This window comes from Solanum tuberosum, unplaced genomic scaffold (genome assembly GCF_000226075.1).
Source record: "Solanum tuberosum cultivar DM 1-3 516 R44 unplaced genomic scaffold, SolTub_3.0 scf00168, whole genome shotgun sequence".
Classification (NCBI taxonomy): Eukaryota; Viridiplantae; Streptophyta; class Magnoliopsida; order Solanales; family Solanaceae; genus Solanum; species Solanum tuberosum.
The window spans coordinates 799343-813739 of record NW_006239096.1 but is presented as its reverse complement, the minus strand read 5'-3'; the positions used below and the strand labels follow the sequence as shown (position 1 = coordinate 813739).

Here is a 14397-nt window from a genome sequence, read left to right as displayed (position 1 = left end):
GCTATTATATGTTTATTTGTTAAAATTAATCTTAAGGTTCTAAAAATTCAACTCCCCAAAAGAAAGCCGTTTTGAGTTGAAATTAAAACAAACTCAATTTTTTAATTGACCTTTGGAATATTTATTATATTTCACTTAAGCTTTTATAATATTTCCTTTTCCCTTAAAAAGTAATTTTAAGTTTCAAACTGTTTATTTCCGTAACTTAGTCATGTATGCTCCTATTTTAAAACCATTAGCCAAATAGTTAATTACCGGATAACCGCATATTAGCGGGCATTTCGGGTGCTTTCAAACCTTTCCCGAAATGCTAATATGAACCTCGAACCCCTCAATAGTTTTCAATAGATTTACTGTTTTGATCTATTTGAAAATGAATAGTTTTCTTGATTTTACTTAAAAATTAAGTGGCGACTCTTAACCAGTCTAAAATCTATTTTTAAAATAAACAATCCCAACAATCAAGATTATGAAAGGTATTCCAAGAAAACTCAACAAGAGCTCAAATCCTTCAACATTAAGAACAAATTTGTGCTGAAAAAATAACATGATTGGCGTGTGGGTGAGCGAACCCAACACTATGAGAACTCACATACCTCTTAGGGATCAAAACATTGGCGAAAATCCGCAAGAAAACCTCAAGAACTCGACGAACGCTTGAATCTTCTCCTCTTTTCTTCTCTTTTCTTTTCTTGAACTCTTTTCTAAAACCCTAAGCGTATTTTGATTTGGAAAAACTGAACCAAATCAGTTTAGACCCCTAATTATTTACGAAAAATGCTTAAATCTGAAAGGGTAAGGAAAAGACCAAAATACCCCTCATATTTTCAGGTAACTTTCCTTAATTGAACAGTCTGACTTAAAACAGTCATATATCCCTCATACGAGCTCGAAAATTAGCAAACTCGGTGGCGTTGGAAAGAGGATTCCAAGACCTTTCCAATTTAATTCTTTCTCTTTTTAACTCTTTCAAATACCGAGGTGTTATAGTTTTACATTGGTTTAGATTTTTAAAATATATAACCTAATTTTAATTTTCTTTAATGTTTAATCATGTAACTAATACTTATTATACTTATTTTCGCATGATTTAGTACTTTTAAATTATGATCAATTTCATTATGACTTGTCAAATTGAAATATTTATTTTATACGATTTCATTATTATATTTTATTAAATATTTTGATGTCATCACTTATCTCATTGTTTTGTGTTATTTTCTTAAGAAACACATGTTTGTATGAATACTTTACGGAAAAATCTTAGGTTTATTAGTTTGTTTTGATTTAAAAATTCGACACAAATGGTTTGGTTTGATATTTGAAAAACCCGAACCAACCTGAAAAAAATCGAGGTTGAAAAACCTGAAAAATCTGAGTTTTATTTATTTGATTTGGTTTATAAATTTAAAAATTTGACACAGATGGTTTGGTTAGATATTTGGAAAAACCCGAACCAATCCGGTCATGTACACCCCTAACCCTAGTCCAATAGTCATAATTCAACAATTATCAAGTATCAAGTATGGCAATCACAAGTGTCAAATGGATCAATCGTTGGTATCAAGTACATCAAAGCACAATAAGCAAGCACACTGAGCACAAATTCACAGATTTATCACTCACAATATCAATTGAAACTCATGAAAACTGCCCATAGTTCATGAACTCGCTAATAATGATCTCGACATCAATATCACTCGGCGGTAATGACCTCGGCATCAATATCACTCATTGGAAATGACCTCGACATCAATAGCACTTGTCGAAAATGACCTTAGCATCAATAACACTTGTCGAAAATGACCTTGGCATCAATAATCATTACATGTCTCATCATGGTGCTCAGAAATCAATGCAAGTAAGCAATTTTATACCACAAGGAAGAGACAATAACTAAAGCAAATCAAGTCTACAATAAAGTTATCAAAGCATTTTATCAATCATCACATTAGGGTTCACAACAAGGCAAATTCACAAATATTATGATAAACATGTTGTCTTGTCATTAATCCCCTTTTAATTCATTAATATCAATCAAGTGAAATAATTGAACTCATCACCTCGTTCTCATTACTCCCAAACACATACAAATGAAGAGAAATGCACGATTCTACTAATTTTACAAGGTTTAGAAGATCACTTGCCTCAATTTCAATCAAAGATCAATCCAAGACTTGAATCTTCTGTTTCCAAACAATGTCCAAAGTCAGACAATCTAATTCAATCAAATAATCACAATAAGATTTCGAAAATAACAACACCTAATTCAAACATTTGCAAAATGGGTCAAATCATCTCAAGAACCTAATTTAAAAAATGAGGTTTGAATCCGAAAATCTTTACTTGAAAACATTACCCAAGGCATTTGAAACTCATTGGTGAAAATCATTTCGAAAAAGGATTTAAAATCAGTCCATAATCACTATTTTACTAAATTCTTGGGTTCTTCAAGAAAGAACCCAATTAATCATTTCAAAAACTTGATTTGAACACTTAAATTCATAAATAATAATAGGTAACTGAAGATTTAAGATTAGGGATCGTTACCCAAATATTTCTTCTCAAAAGTTTTGTTCAAATCGCCACACCAAAGCTCCCAAAACTCAAAAATGATGAAATGATGTTGAAACCCTAATTTTTGGAAGATATTTTGTCCAGGGGTCCTCCGCAAACGCGGACCCCTATCTGCAAATGCGGCCCTCGACTCATTAAAGCTCCGCGATCGCGGAGGGTTGGATTCAACACTACAGAACAAAAAAATCAACCAAACACAAAATCGTCGAAAGAACCATCGGGATTCGTTTTGAACGCCGTACACATAAACCATAAATGTGATTTGACTATATTCAACGTTCCGGACTCAATAGAACCATCGAAATATAAATATGAGCTCTCCTTGACCCAAGTCCCGTGTAAGACCCAAGAAACTAATCATAATGCCTAAAAAGGTCAAATCAAGCTCGGAAACTCTAAAAATTCAACTAAGACCTCACCTAGGCCTAAAATCATCCCCCAAATCCAATGAAATTCTCAAAAATCTGATCCGAGCATCTAAACCCAGAATATTGATCAAAGTCAATCCAAAGGCTAAATTTTCACAAATTTCCAACTTAGGACCTCAAATCCTTAAAAAGACTCTGAATTTGAAGCTCATCGACCAATTTCCACATTTCAGGACTGATGAAATCGATAGAATTTCATTCCGACATTCGAAACTCCAAAATATACCAAAAACCACTTTTAAGCAACCTTATCAAACTCAAAACAAACAAATTTCACAAGTTTTTACTCAAATCTCGAAACCAACTTCAAAACTCAATCAGAAATGACTCGGGGTCAAAATCGGGAGGGGTAAAACACTAAATTTCACGAAAATTTCCAAAAACGACCAACAGGGTCATTACAATATAGATATATCTGATTTGAAATCTTATATGAAATTATTAATTAGTAAGATAATGTGTAATTATTTCAAAATAAATGATGAATTAGTAAATATGATAGGAATATTTGTGTAATTAGGTATTATTTTTCATTTTTTATCAGATTACATATCAATCTTTATTACATAGAGTTATTTGTGATTAGTTTTTCTAATATCATATCCCCTTTCGCTTCCATAAATCAAACTAAAGCCGATGGAAAATACGATTAGGGTGAAGGAGGAAAAAAACTCACACTAATATACACAAACACATATTTATATTAAAATATACACAAAAGCACATACTTATGTTATTTTCTACATTAAACAAAGTGCTTTAATCATATATTCTCTCTTTGTTGTTTAATTCTTATGATTAACACCATGTAGAAGAATGGTCTTCTCAACTATTTCCATTAATCCTTTCATCATTTGATAACTTGTTCATGGATAAAGCTGCATTAAGAAACTCATCCATTGCTTTAATAGATGACCCTTTCAAATCCTCATCATCTATAATAGCATCACTTATCATTTCTTTAACTTCACAAGTTTTCCTTCTTATTTCATTCCCTTTCTCATTTATCCCCATAACAACCTCAATCTTTTCCAATATATCATCATGCTTGACTTGAGAATTATTCCCTCTAGCCACCTCAACACAAACACCAACATCTTGTTCCAAGAATTTTGCATTGTAAAATTGCTCTGCTGCAATAGGCCAACCTAGAAGTGGCACTCCATTTTCAAGTGATTCCAATACTGAATTCCATCCACAATGTGTCAAGAAAGCTCCAATTGATTTGTGTGCCAAGATTTCAACCTGTTGTAACCAAAAAAATAAATAAATTAACGTAAGCTTTTAGATAATATGGTTACACGCTTATCTGATAATTAGACAAACAAGAGGTCTCGAATTCAAATCTCATAGCAATTTGAAAAGCAAAAGCTAGTCCCACAAAAAGAATCAGACCTACATGTGAGATGGCATTTTGAGATATTAAATAATTAAAAGTGTGGATGAAGTTTCTAACAATTTAGACTTTCAGATAAAATGGTTACAAACCTGAGGAGCCCATTTTGGCACTATAAGTCCCCTATTTTGATCCTCGAAAATGCGTTGAACAAACCCCTCAGGAAGCCACTCCTCTCCTCTGAATTCCATGTTTATGTCAAAACCCAAAGGAGGCCTAACAGCCCATATGAAGTTTACTCTACTTGCATTATCCAAGGCTTTTGCCAATTCCATCATTTGTGATGTTGATATTCTGTTCTGAGAGCCAAAAGAAATGTAAAGTACTGATTTTTCTTTTTTTCATTCAAGAAATTTGATGAACTTCTCTGTTTCTTCCCCTGTTTCATTACCAGCTCTTTGTTTATTACTTGTTGGCCAAGGTATTGGTCCTATTGCCCAAACAGGTATTCCTAACTTTCGACGAAAATATGTTAATCCAAGCTTGTCTAGACCTTCAATTGTATTGAAAAGAATCCCATCAGAGTTAATCCAGTTAGGAAGATTTTTCCAGTTGAAATTTGTGTAAGGATCATTAGAATCAGCTTCTAATAGACTTGGATTCAATTGACTAACATCAAGATTACCACCTTCTTGAAAATCAGGCATAGTAAAAACAAAGTTTTCTGTCTTTTTATGAGGCAAATTTAGCCACATAGAGTAATAACATGCCAAGCCAAAACCACCAGCCCCACTAAAATGACATGAAAAATTCCAAATTCATGAGCTATATTTGCTGACCATCCAAAAAACATGTCTGATATAACACAAAGTGGCTTTTCAATAAGACTAGAAAGAAGATTTCTACATGAAGGTCCAAGTGAAGAGGAAATTGTTGCAAAATGTACAGAGAGTTTATAAGAAAGTGAATCAGTGTTTTCAGTGTTTGGAGGCAGACCATGTTCTGAACTATTGAATGGAATTTCAACAAGGGAAATAGATGAATTTTGAGGTAGAGATGATTTGAGTTTTTTGATATTGAGAGGTGTATTCACAAAAAATCTATTGTAACCTTTTTTTTCTAATTTAAAGGCTAAGGTTAAAAAAGGTATAATGTGGCCTTGTGCCATGAAGGGGAAGAGAAGAATTGTTCCTTTTTTCTTCTCCATTTTTTTGGTTCTTTTTTCTACTAGAGAGAAAAAATAAAGCCAAGAAAGTTAGACATTTATAGAGGGAAAGAGGAAAGTGTAAAAGCAATTACTTTTTTTGTAAAATTATTCTTCTATGATAAATAAGAATAGATCTTCTAAGATTGTCATAATAAACAAATTTTGACCAAATATTTAAAAAATTTAATACACCACATATGACAAAGAGTATAATGTAAATATTTACTTTTATCATTAAAAGATTTTATTCTCTTCAATGGAATATATTACACTATTAGATATGCTTAAAATTACTTTTTATATAATAGATATGGACCGTCCTTCAACTTCCTTATGTTTTTTATTTCTTTACATTTTAAATCATGTTAGTAAAATTTTTGACTCCGCAATTAATGATGACGAAGTCCAATATTTAGTATTATAAAAAGTAACAGAAATCAAAGGAGAAAAACTACAAAAAGTAATAATATTACTACTAATATTCATATTATAAAAAGAAGAAGCTAAGCAATCGATTTAAAAGTTTTTAAAAAATGTTAAAAGTAATTGTTATCGAGAGGCTTAGAGTCCGTTTTGATTGACTTAAGAAATAGTTTTTAAGTCAAAAAAAAGAAGTCAAATTTAAATGATTTTTAAGTCAAAAATAAAAAGTCAAATTCAAATGATTTTTAAGTCAAAAAATAAAAAACAGGGGAGACCTACTTTTGGTTTTTGACTTATTTTAAGTTATTTTTTACCTTGTCAAACACTTACTAACTTATTTTAAATTATTTTTGACTAATTTTAAGTTATTTTTATATTTGTCAAACACTTTCAAAAGTCAAAAACGGACTTAAAATAGGTTTTACTATACTTGTAACTTAAAAGTCAATCCAGAAAACTCTCTTTATCACATTTTTATAATCACAACACAACCTTTAAAAAAAAAACTTCTCTTTTTAATCTTTTGATTTTTCCACGATTGTCAAGACTCCAGAGAATATTTTAAATATTTTTAAGAATTTGAATATTTAAATTTTAAAGACATAAAAATCACTTTACATGATGAATCGAGTTACTTTATTTATTCCTTACAATTAAGTTAATTAGTGGAATTGTATAGTGCACAAATGTAAGAATACAATATTTTTCTAAAATGTGTAAAACATGTAGATCATTGACTTTTTCACTATTCTCAAGAGAATTGCTAGAGCTCAATTTGCTACTCTACTTAACAAACTCTTTATAAAAAGGATAATTAAGATTTAAGCAAAGATGATAACTTTTGCCTGTTGGGGATATTTTAAGAACATTTCCATGTCTTGTATTATTTTCAAATAATGAATTGAATTCCAAGATACAACAATTTAATATAATATATATATATTACGGCAATTGTGGAAATGAGGGCAGGACTTGATTATTATTTTCAGTTTTTTTTATTGTTGGAGACTTGGTTCCAATATGATTATTTTCAAATTTTTTATATTTTAAAAAAAAAATCCAACTACATTTTTTTGTTTGAAACATCTTTAGGAATGTTTTAAATAGAGCAATTTTCACATATAGCAAACAACAAAATCATATTTGTATGCTATAACAAAGTTTGCATAATTGCGCTCCATAGCAAACATATATATGTATAATTCGCTATACATATACAATTGAAAGCTATGTCTATTTCGCTATACATATATACAAAAAGAAGCAATTGTATAATTCGTTGGCTCCTCTTTAGATTTATATAATTTCGCTGGCAGGCCATTTGTATAAATTGTTGTTAGCCTCTCGTTTGTATAAATCGTTAACAAAAATATTTGTATATCAAAAATCGCTCTCTCTTTCGCTTTATACAAACATAAATTATACATTATATTTGTATAATCTGTGTTTGTATAAAACGAGAAAGAGAGAAAGGCAAAAGAGTACTGGGCAGGGGAATATATTTGTATTGTATAATTATAAGTGTATAAGACGAATATATATGTATTTGCATGTGTATATACAATTTTCTCTCGCTTTATACAAACAATAACACAATTTATACAATTCTGTTGTATAAAACGAGAAAGAGAAAGGCAAAAGAGAACTGGGCAGGGGAATATTTGTATTGTATAATTATAAGTGTATAAGACGAATATATATGTATTTGCATGTGTATATACAATTTTCTCTCGCTTTATACAAACAAAAACGCAATTTATACAATTCTGTTGTATAAAACGAGAAAGAGAGAAAGACAAAAGAGAACTGGGCAGGGGAATATTTGTATTGTATAATTATAAGTGTATAAGACGAATATATATGTATTTGCATGTGTATATACAATTTTCTCGCGCTTTATACAAACAGAAACGCAATTTATACAATTCTGTTGTATAAAACGAGAAAGAGAGAAAGACAAAAGAGAACTGGGCAGGGGAATATTTTTATTGTATAATTATAAGTGTATAGGACGAATATATATGTATTTGCATGTGTATATACAATTTTCTCTCGCTTGTAACTATAATTTTATGAGTTTACATAAGCATAGTCAATATTTCTTTTCAGTAGTGTTTATACACTTTTATATATTATGGTATAATATAATATGGATACACCATAACTAATGTATCTACTTTGTATAAAAGTATATTAAAATATATCTATCTCAAATAAACATGTATAGTAATGTATAAAAGTGTATAAATATCACTAGCTATACTGACGAACTTGATCTTCTATGATTTTCAGTTTCAATTCTTGTTTAAAATCAATTCAAATTTCCACCAAACAACGTTAAATTTGTAGACAACCTAATCTGATGAACATGATCTTCTACGATTTTCAGTTTCAACTTTGAAGATTTTAACGGTGGAGACAATCTAATTTCTTACCAAATGGGATAATGTTGGATAAGAAAGGAAGAATTGGGCTAAATGGTGATGCAATAACTTTCTAATGAACATAGGGTGTAACAATTTGTTTAAACATTAATTTACTTGAATTAATGATTAGCGGCTATTTATTGATTGAATCTAGAGATGCCAAACCTATTTTCAATTTTTCTCTAGTTAATTCTTATCCTTGATGGATTATTTTGTTCTTCTTCATCTAATATATATGAGGATGCTTAAATAATGACTTATTGATTTGATTGTATTTATGAATCTCACAAATAGTTTTACAAATAGTTAAACATTGACTTATTTGATTTGATGATGATTGAACATCAATATATTGATTTTATTAACATTTTGTCTTAAAGTAATATTGACTTCTTTCTCCCTTTCGCTTACATTTCAAAATACTAGAAAAAAAAATCAGACAATGAAGAACTAAAAAGAAGATGTTTGAAACATTAATGAGAAGTTTCAAACATCCTTAGAGATGTTTCAAATATTCTGATAAATTATTACACATCTTGTAGGATATTTGAAAATTCTTAGCAACAATTTTAATTCAAAATCAACTCCAAAAAATTTTAATTTTTTGTGTTCAAACTCCAAATACTATTCCCAACAATTTTAAATAATGCCCATTTTAGAATAACGTTAAAATCAGATTTTTAAAACTTGAAAGTTAGTTCAACAACAATGTAAGCTAAGAAGTACGGTTCGTATGTTGATGCACGACCCATAAATACACCTTCCAATGGACCTCTATTTTTTCTTTTCAATTCCCTGTATTACACTCCTATTTTTTAAATTTTATTTTTATTTTGGAAATCCTGCATCACAACACACGTTAAAAACCAAACAAGAAAATCAAAAAATTTGGATTGCCTCCAGTAGCACTTGATTTAATGTTACAGCACGATGTAGGTACTACGTCAATGTGGTAACTATAGGTTGCATTGTATGCTCTTGGCAGCTCCATTTGCTTACCAATATTGAAAGTCACGATCCAAGCCGACGTGGTTGAGACACATACTAATAGATAACCATATCTTATTACCTAAAACATGGTATAACTAAATCAATAATCATATTTAAAAAGCATTAAGGCAAGAATTAAGAGTTAAACATAATAATAAGAAGTGCGGAAAGTCTAAATTATTACATCCCCGAAATTCGAAAGTCTTTGTACATGAGTCTAACTCAAATGTCTAAGAATGGTCATGAAACTAGCTAGATAAATAAATAAACAATGTCTGTAGAGAGTAGACATTGATCATTTGAGCTTGATTGGGAGTAGCTCACCCTTAGATCTAGAGTATTGTAGCTGCAATAAATGTGAGGTCATGTGGACGATTCTAGATCACAATCTGTACTAAAAATTGTAGAAATAGTATCAGTACAAACACTAGACTAGTCGGCACCACAAGCCGACTAAGATTTGTAAAAATGTATATAAGGGTAAGTCATAAAATATGTAGACACATAGTCAATAAAATCGAACGATCAAGAAGTCAACACCAACCATATTGATAGACTCATTCCGAACATATCAAGGTCAATTGTTGGAAAAATAAGTCCCCGCAATAAATATAATGAACACCACAAAAACTCTACACAATATAAGCAAATCACATAAAATCATTGAAAACTTATCCATACCGATCTATCAGTATCGGCGTGACACCTGATTTATCACTCATACTACTGATCCAACACATATAACCACTCGTCCATAATCTCACACCAAACTCGAGTCACTCATCATCAAAATAGAATATGTATTCTTATTCTCAACATATCTCAGTATGCTCTCAGCTCAGTTATCTCTCATAACAACACAACACACAATATAAATCACAAATGCACATCATAAATATAAGTCATAAAAGACAGTTTTATAAAATCCACAATTTATTTATACAATCATTATCATCCCAATAAGACTCACATCACATAAGAAGAACTAATCAAAGTCTAACTCCAGGTAAATTATATGCTACCTCAACCAAAGAACTTGAATCAAACAAGCTCATGTGATCCTTCCTTTTTCTTAAAGTCTCTGGATGCTCCAAGTCTAGAACATATAAATATAAGAATATTCAATCATCTTCTCTTCAAACAATAGTCTTGGACATTTTAACCCACTTAATTTTTATCCATTATCAAGGTCTAATTAATTCGTGGAGTTTCTACACATTCACCCCTTGGGAGCAGTTTGTATGCCCAATGAATCTTAAAGTTTTCAGATAACTCTAGTTAAAGGGAATAACCATGAACCATCAATCAAGAATCATCAATGGATTAAAAATACAATAGTAAAATTTAACAATAAGAAGTTTGTATTAAAAAAAAACTTAAATTCATAGACTTTGAAGGAAAAACCCTAACTTTGATCTTACTAACTCAACTAAGATTCTGCCGCCCTTGACTGACTTTCTATTTGATTGTACCGAAAAGTCAATGAATTAAGATTGTTTTATTGTTTCTTTTCAAAACTAATAGAGGCCCTCGATTCAAATTTGAGATGACTCAGTTAAAATATCACTCTTTTGAAAAATTCTATTGTTTCTCTTTGAAAATTGAAGCATTATCCAAGTTGCCTAAATCATAAACAACATAATATCACTCAAAGAGTTAGAAGATAATATTAGCAAAATGGCTTTATTACTAATCGAATTGGAAAAAGTTGATCAATAATATGATATGTTAAACAAGATGAAAGAGAAGGAACTTTAGTTATGCTTTAATTTATCAAACAAGACCTTATGGAGTGTTGAATAATTAATTTTTTCCCTTTTTTTTTTTCACTATGTAAAGTAAGAATAATTATTCTTATCTTACCTTTTAATTTTATTTTTATCTAACCTTATTAAGTTTGATTTTTGCAGATGAATTTGATAGCCAAGCTAGATAACCCTTATATTATTGAGTACAAGGATGCATGGGTAGAGAAGGTGTATATATTTATACAATTAACAAAATTTTCTATAAGGACTTAATATTCTTTTATTTAGTACACATATTCATGTAGAATGCTAAAAAATATTTATGTGATGTTATACATAAATTAGGACTCCTTTGTCTGCATTGTTACAAGCTATTGTGAATGTGGAGACATGTAAGTTTCCTAAACATGCCTAAATTAGCACTAATTTATCTTAATCAATAATAATGATGTATTTCTTGATAGATTTTGAACTTGTTTTCAGGGCTAATATGATTAGAAAAGCCAGAGGAACATTTTTCCCTGAAGACGTAAGAAAAATAAGAATAAATTTCCAACAAAACACAAAACGGATTTTGATTCAGTTGTTACTGGCCCTCGATTACCTTCACTCGAATCGTGTTCTTCACAGAGATCTTAAAGTATGACCTTTTTTATAAAAAAATTGTAGTGTTTTGGAGTAATTCATACTAATAGTTTTCATTTGCTTTGCCCCAGTGCTCTAACATTTTCCTTACCAAAGTTGACGAAGTCAGACTTGGTAAGAAGAGTAAATAGTCCATATAGTAAGTGTTTATTTGCTGCAAATTGTGTGTTGCATATGATACTTGTTATGTCTATAGGTGACTTTGGATTAGCCAAACTGTTGAATAAAGATGATCTCGCCTCTTCGGTAATAAACCCTCCCTCATTGCATTGCAATGTTCTTGTTCATTTTATGCATCTCAATCATTTCTTTCCAAATTGGACGTCTCAAAATATAATGTCACATAAATTGAAGCAGAGGAAGTAGATAAGACAACTCTTATTTAGTTGTTCAATGTGATGTAGATTGTGGGTACTCCAACATATATGTGTCCTGAGCTTCTAGCAGATATACCTTATGGATATAAATCAGACATATGGTCTCTAGGTAAATCATCATCTTCAACTTATAAAAAGTGCAATTTTTGAATTCTCAATTGCGCGCTCAACATTGATTATAATGGTTTGCTTCTCAGGTTGTTGTATGTTTGAAATTTCTGCTCATCAAGCTGCATTTTGTGCTACGGTTAGTCATTAAACTTTACGGACTATAACAACTATAATGTGTTACATTTTGTGACCATATGTGAAATTAACTCGAAAAACAGGATATGGCTGGGCTAATCAACAAAATAAACAGATCTACTATATCTCCACTTCCAACCATATATTCTTCTACATGGTAAGACGATACATCAATTTCTCCTTTCCACAGTACGTTATTGTGACTGTTTCATCAATTTCTTATATGGATTTGTTCGTTCCAGGAAACGACTGATTAAAAACATGCTAAGAAAAAGCCCAGAACATAGACCTACGGTACGTGTTACTACTTACATTTTGTTGTATGTATGTTGCATACATATTTACTGATTCATTACTTCTTGTGTCTGAATATATATTAGGCTGCAGAGTTGTTAAGGCATCCACATTTACAACCATATCTTGCTAAATATCAGAACTTGTCACCAGCATTTGTTCAAGTATGTTCTAAGAAGGAATCAAAACAGAATATTCCTGATCAAACTCGCGAGAATTCAACTTCCAACGATATTAGACAAGCAAAACAACACGAGAACGTTGTGCAATTGATATAGTTGTTCATGAATTCAAAGGTAATACGTGTAAGATTGAAAAAATTAACGTTCAGACAAAGAAAAATGGAAATTTGGACATATCCGTCAAGAAAAGTGAAAGCACAAATTCCATAAGCTCTACAAGAAGTACCTTAACTGATAATACAATTGAAGGTACAATTCAGAAGATTGAAAGGCCAAGTAAGGACAAGAAAGGTACAAAATGCTTTTTTAAGAAATCAGGAATACCAAAACCATATGTTGAAGTTACTTCAAATGCCAATAAAGTTAGAGCAAAAGCCATTAATCATCTAAGTACTAATCAACATACAGAAAAACGTGATGATCACAAACGAGCATCGAGTGATACTTCAGTAATAAGCAATGGAAGGGAAGAAGCATTAGAGTCATTACTTGAACTTTGTGCAGAGTTACTTAAGCATAAAAAGCTAGAGGAATTAGCTGGTGTGCTAAAACCATTTGGTGAAGAAGTTGTTTCTTCTAGAGAAACAGCAATATGGTTGACAAAAGGATTAATGAATCTTCAAAATCCAAAGTGAAGAAGCTTAGAGTGCCTCCTAGGTTGTTAAGATTTTTTTTGTAATATAATAGCATTGGTTTTTTTTATTATTTAATCTTGTATGCATGAAGATAATGAACATTTTATTACTTTTCAATCTATTTCATTTTCTAAGAACAATATTTTTTCAGTGAACATAAAAAAAGAAAAAAAAAAAAAGAACGACTGACACAAAAAATAAGATATATAACATACCAAAAAGTACTATATAATATATTACATCAATTTGTAGAAAATAATAATACTTCTGTTGTTTTTATACGAACCAAAAAGTACTCTATAATATACCACATCAATTTATAGAAAAAATAATAATCCTTCTGTGTTTTTTATAGGAAGATGTTTGGGTAATATGGAGTTTAAGAAAGAAAGATAGACTTTTGGTTAATTGATTATACAATACAATATATAACATTGTAATGACCAATTTTTCATTCCTAAAAAGTAGCAATCAAGACAAGAAAATTAGTGACAAGTAATAGTGTAATACTATTTAATTTCAATGGTTTATGCGGGGTTACAATTCTTATAAAATTTAATATAAAAATATGTAAACCTCTTATTGTTTTTTCCACGACCATCAACTCAAAAGATTTGCTTTGTTCTTAAATCGATAAAGTACTTGTTGGAATTTTACCACAAACACGGAGCCGAGCTTTGATCACAATCCTGGAGGCACAAAAAATTGTAGCTTGTCACGTGAAGACGAAGACTTCTTTGTATACGGAAGACTTGTGGATCACCACTGAAGAGGAGAGTTTTCCTATTATTTATCCTTTTCTTTTTTTGGTTGTATGGAGACCTCTTTATATAGGCACGAGTTAAGGCTTGAGGTATTTTGGTATCCAAGTAATTCTAGTGGA

General features: G+C 30.4%; 1 protein-coding gene and 1 pseudogene across 1 annotated transcript; one reads left to right on the top strand and one right to left on the bottom strand.

Moving 5' to 3' along the window:
- Positions 1 to 3678: 3678 nt before the first annotated feature.
- Positions 3679 to 5597, bottom strand: LOC102590675 (UDP-glycosyltransferase 92A1-like; annotated as a pseudogene).
- Positions 5598 to 9855: 4258 nt separating this feature from the next.
- LOC102590331 (serine/threonine-protein kinase Nek6) lies at positions 9856 to 13514 on the top strand. The gene is made up of 12 exons (XM_006354210.1): positions 9856 to 9867; positions 11298 to 11363; positions 11481 to 11527; positions 11619 to 11775; positions 11852 to 11894; positions 11977 to 12026; positions 12185 to 12266; positions 12355 to 12404; positions 12487 to 12560; positions 12646 to 12697; positions 12784 to 12861; positions 13029 to 13514. Exons 1-12 carry the CDS (start codon positions 9856 to 9858, stop codon positions 13512 to 13514), a joined length of 1197 nt encoding a protein of 398 aa, XP_006354272.1.
- The last annotated feature ends 883 nt before the right edge of the window (positions 13515 to 14397 follow it).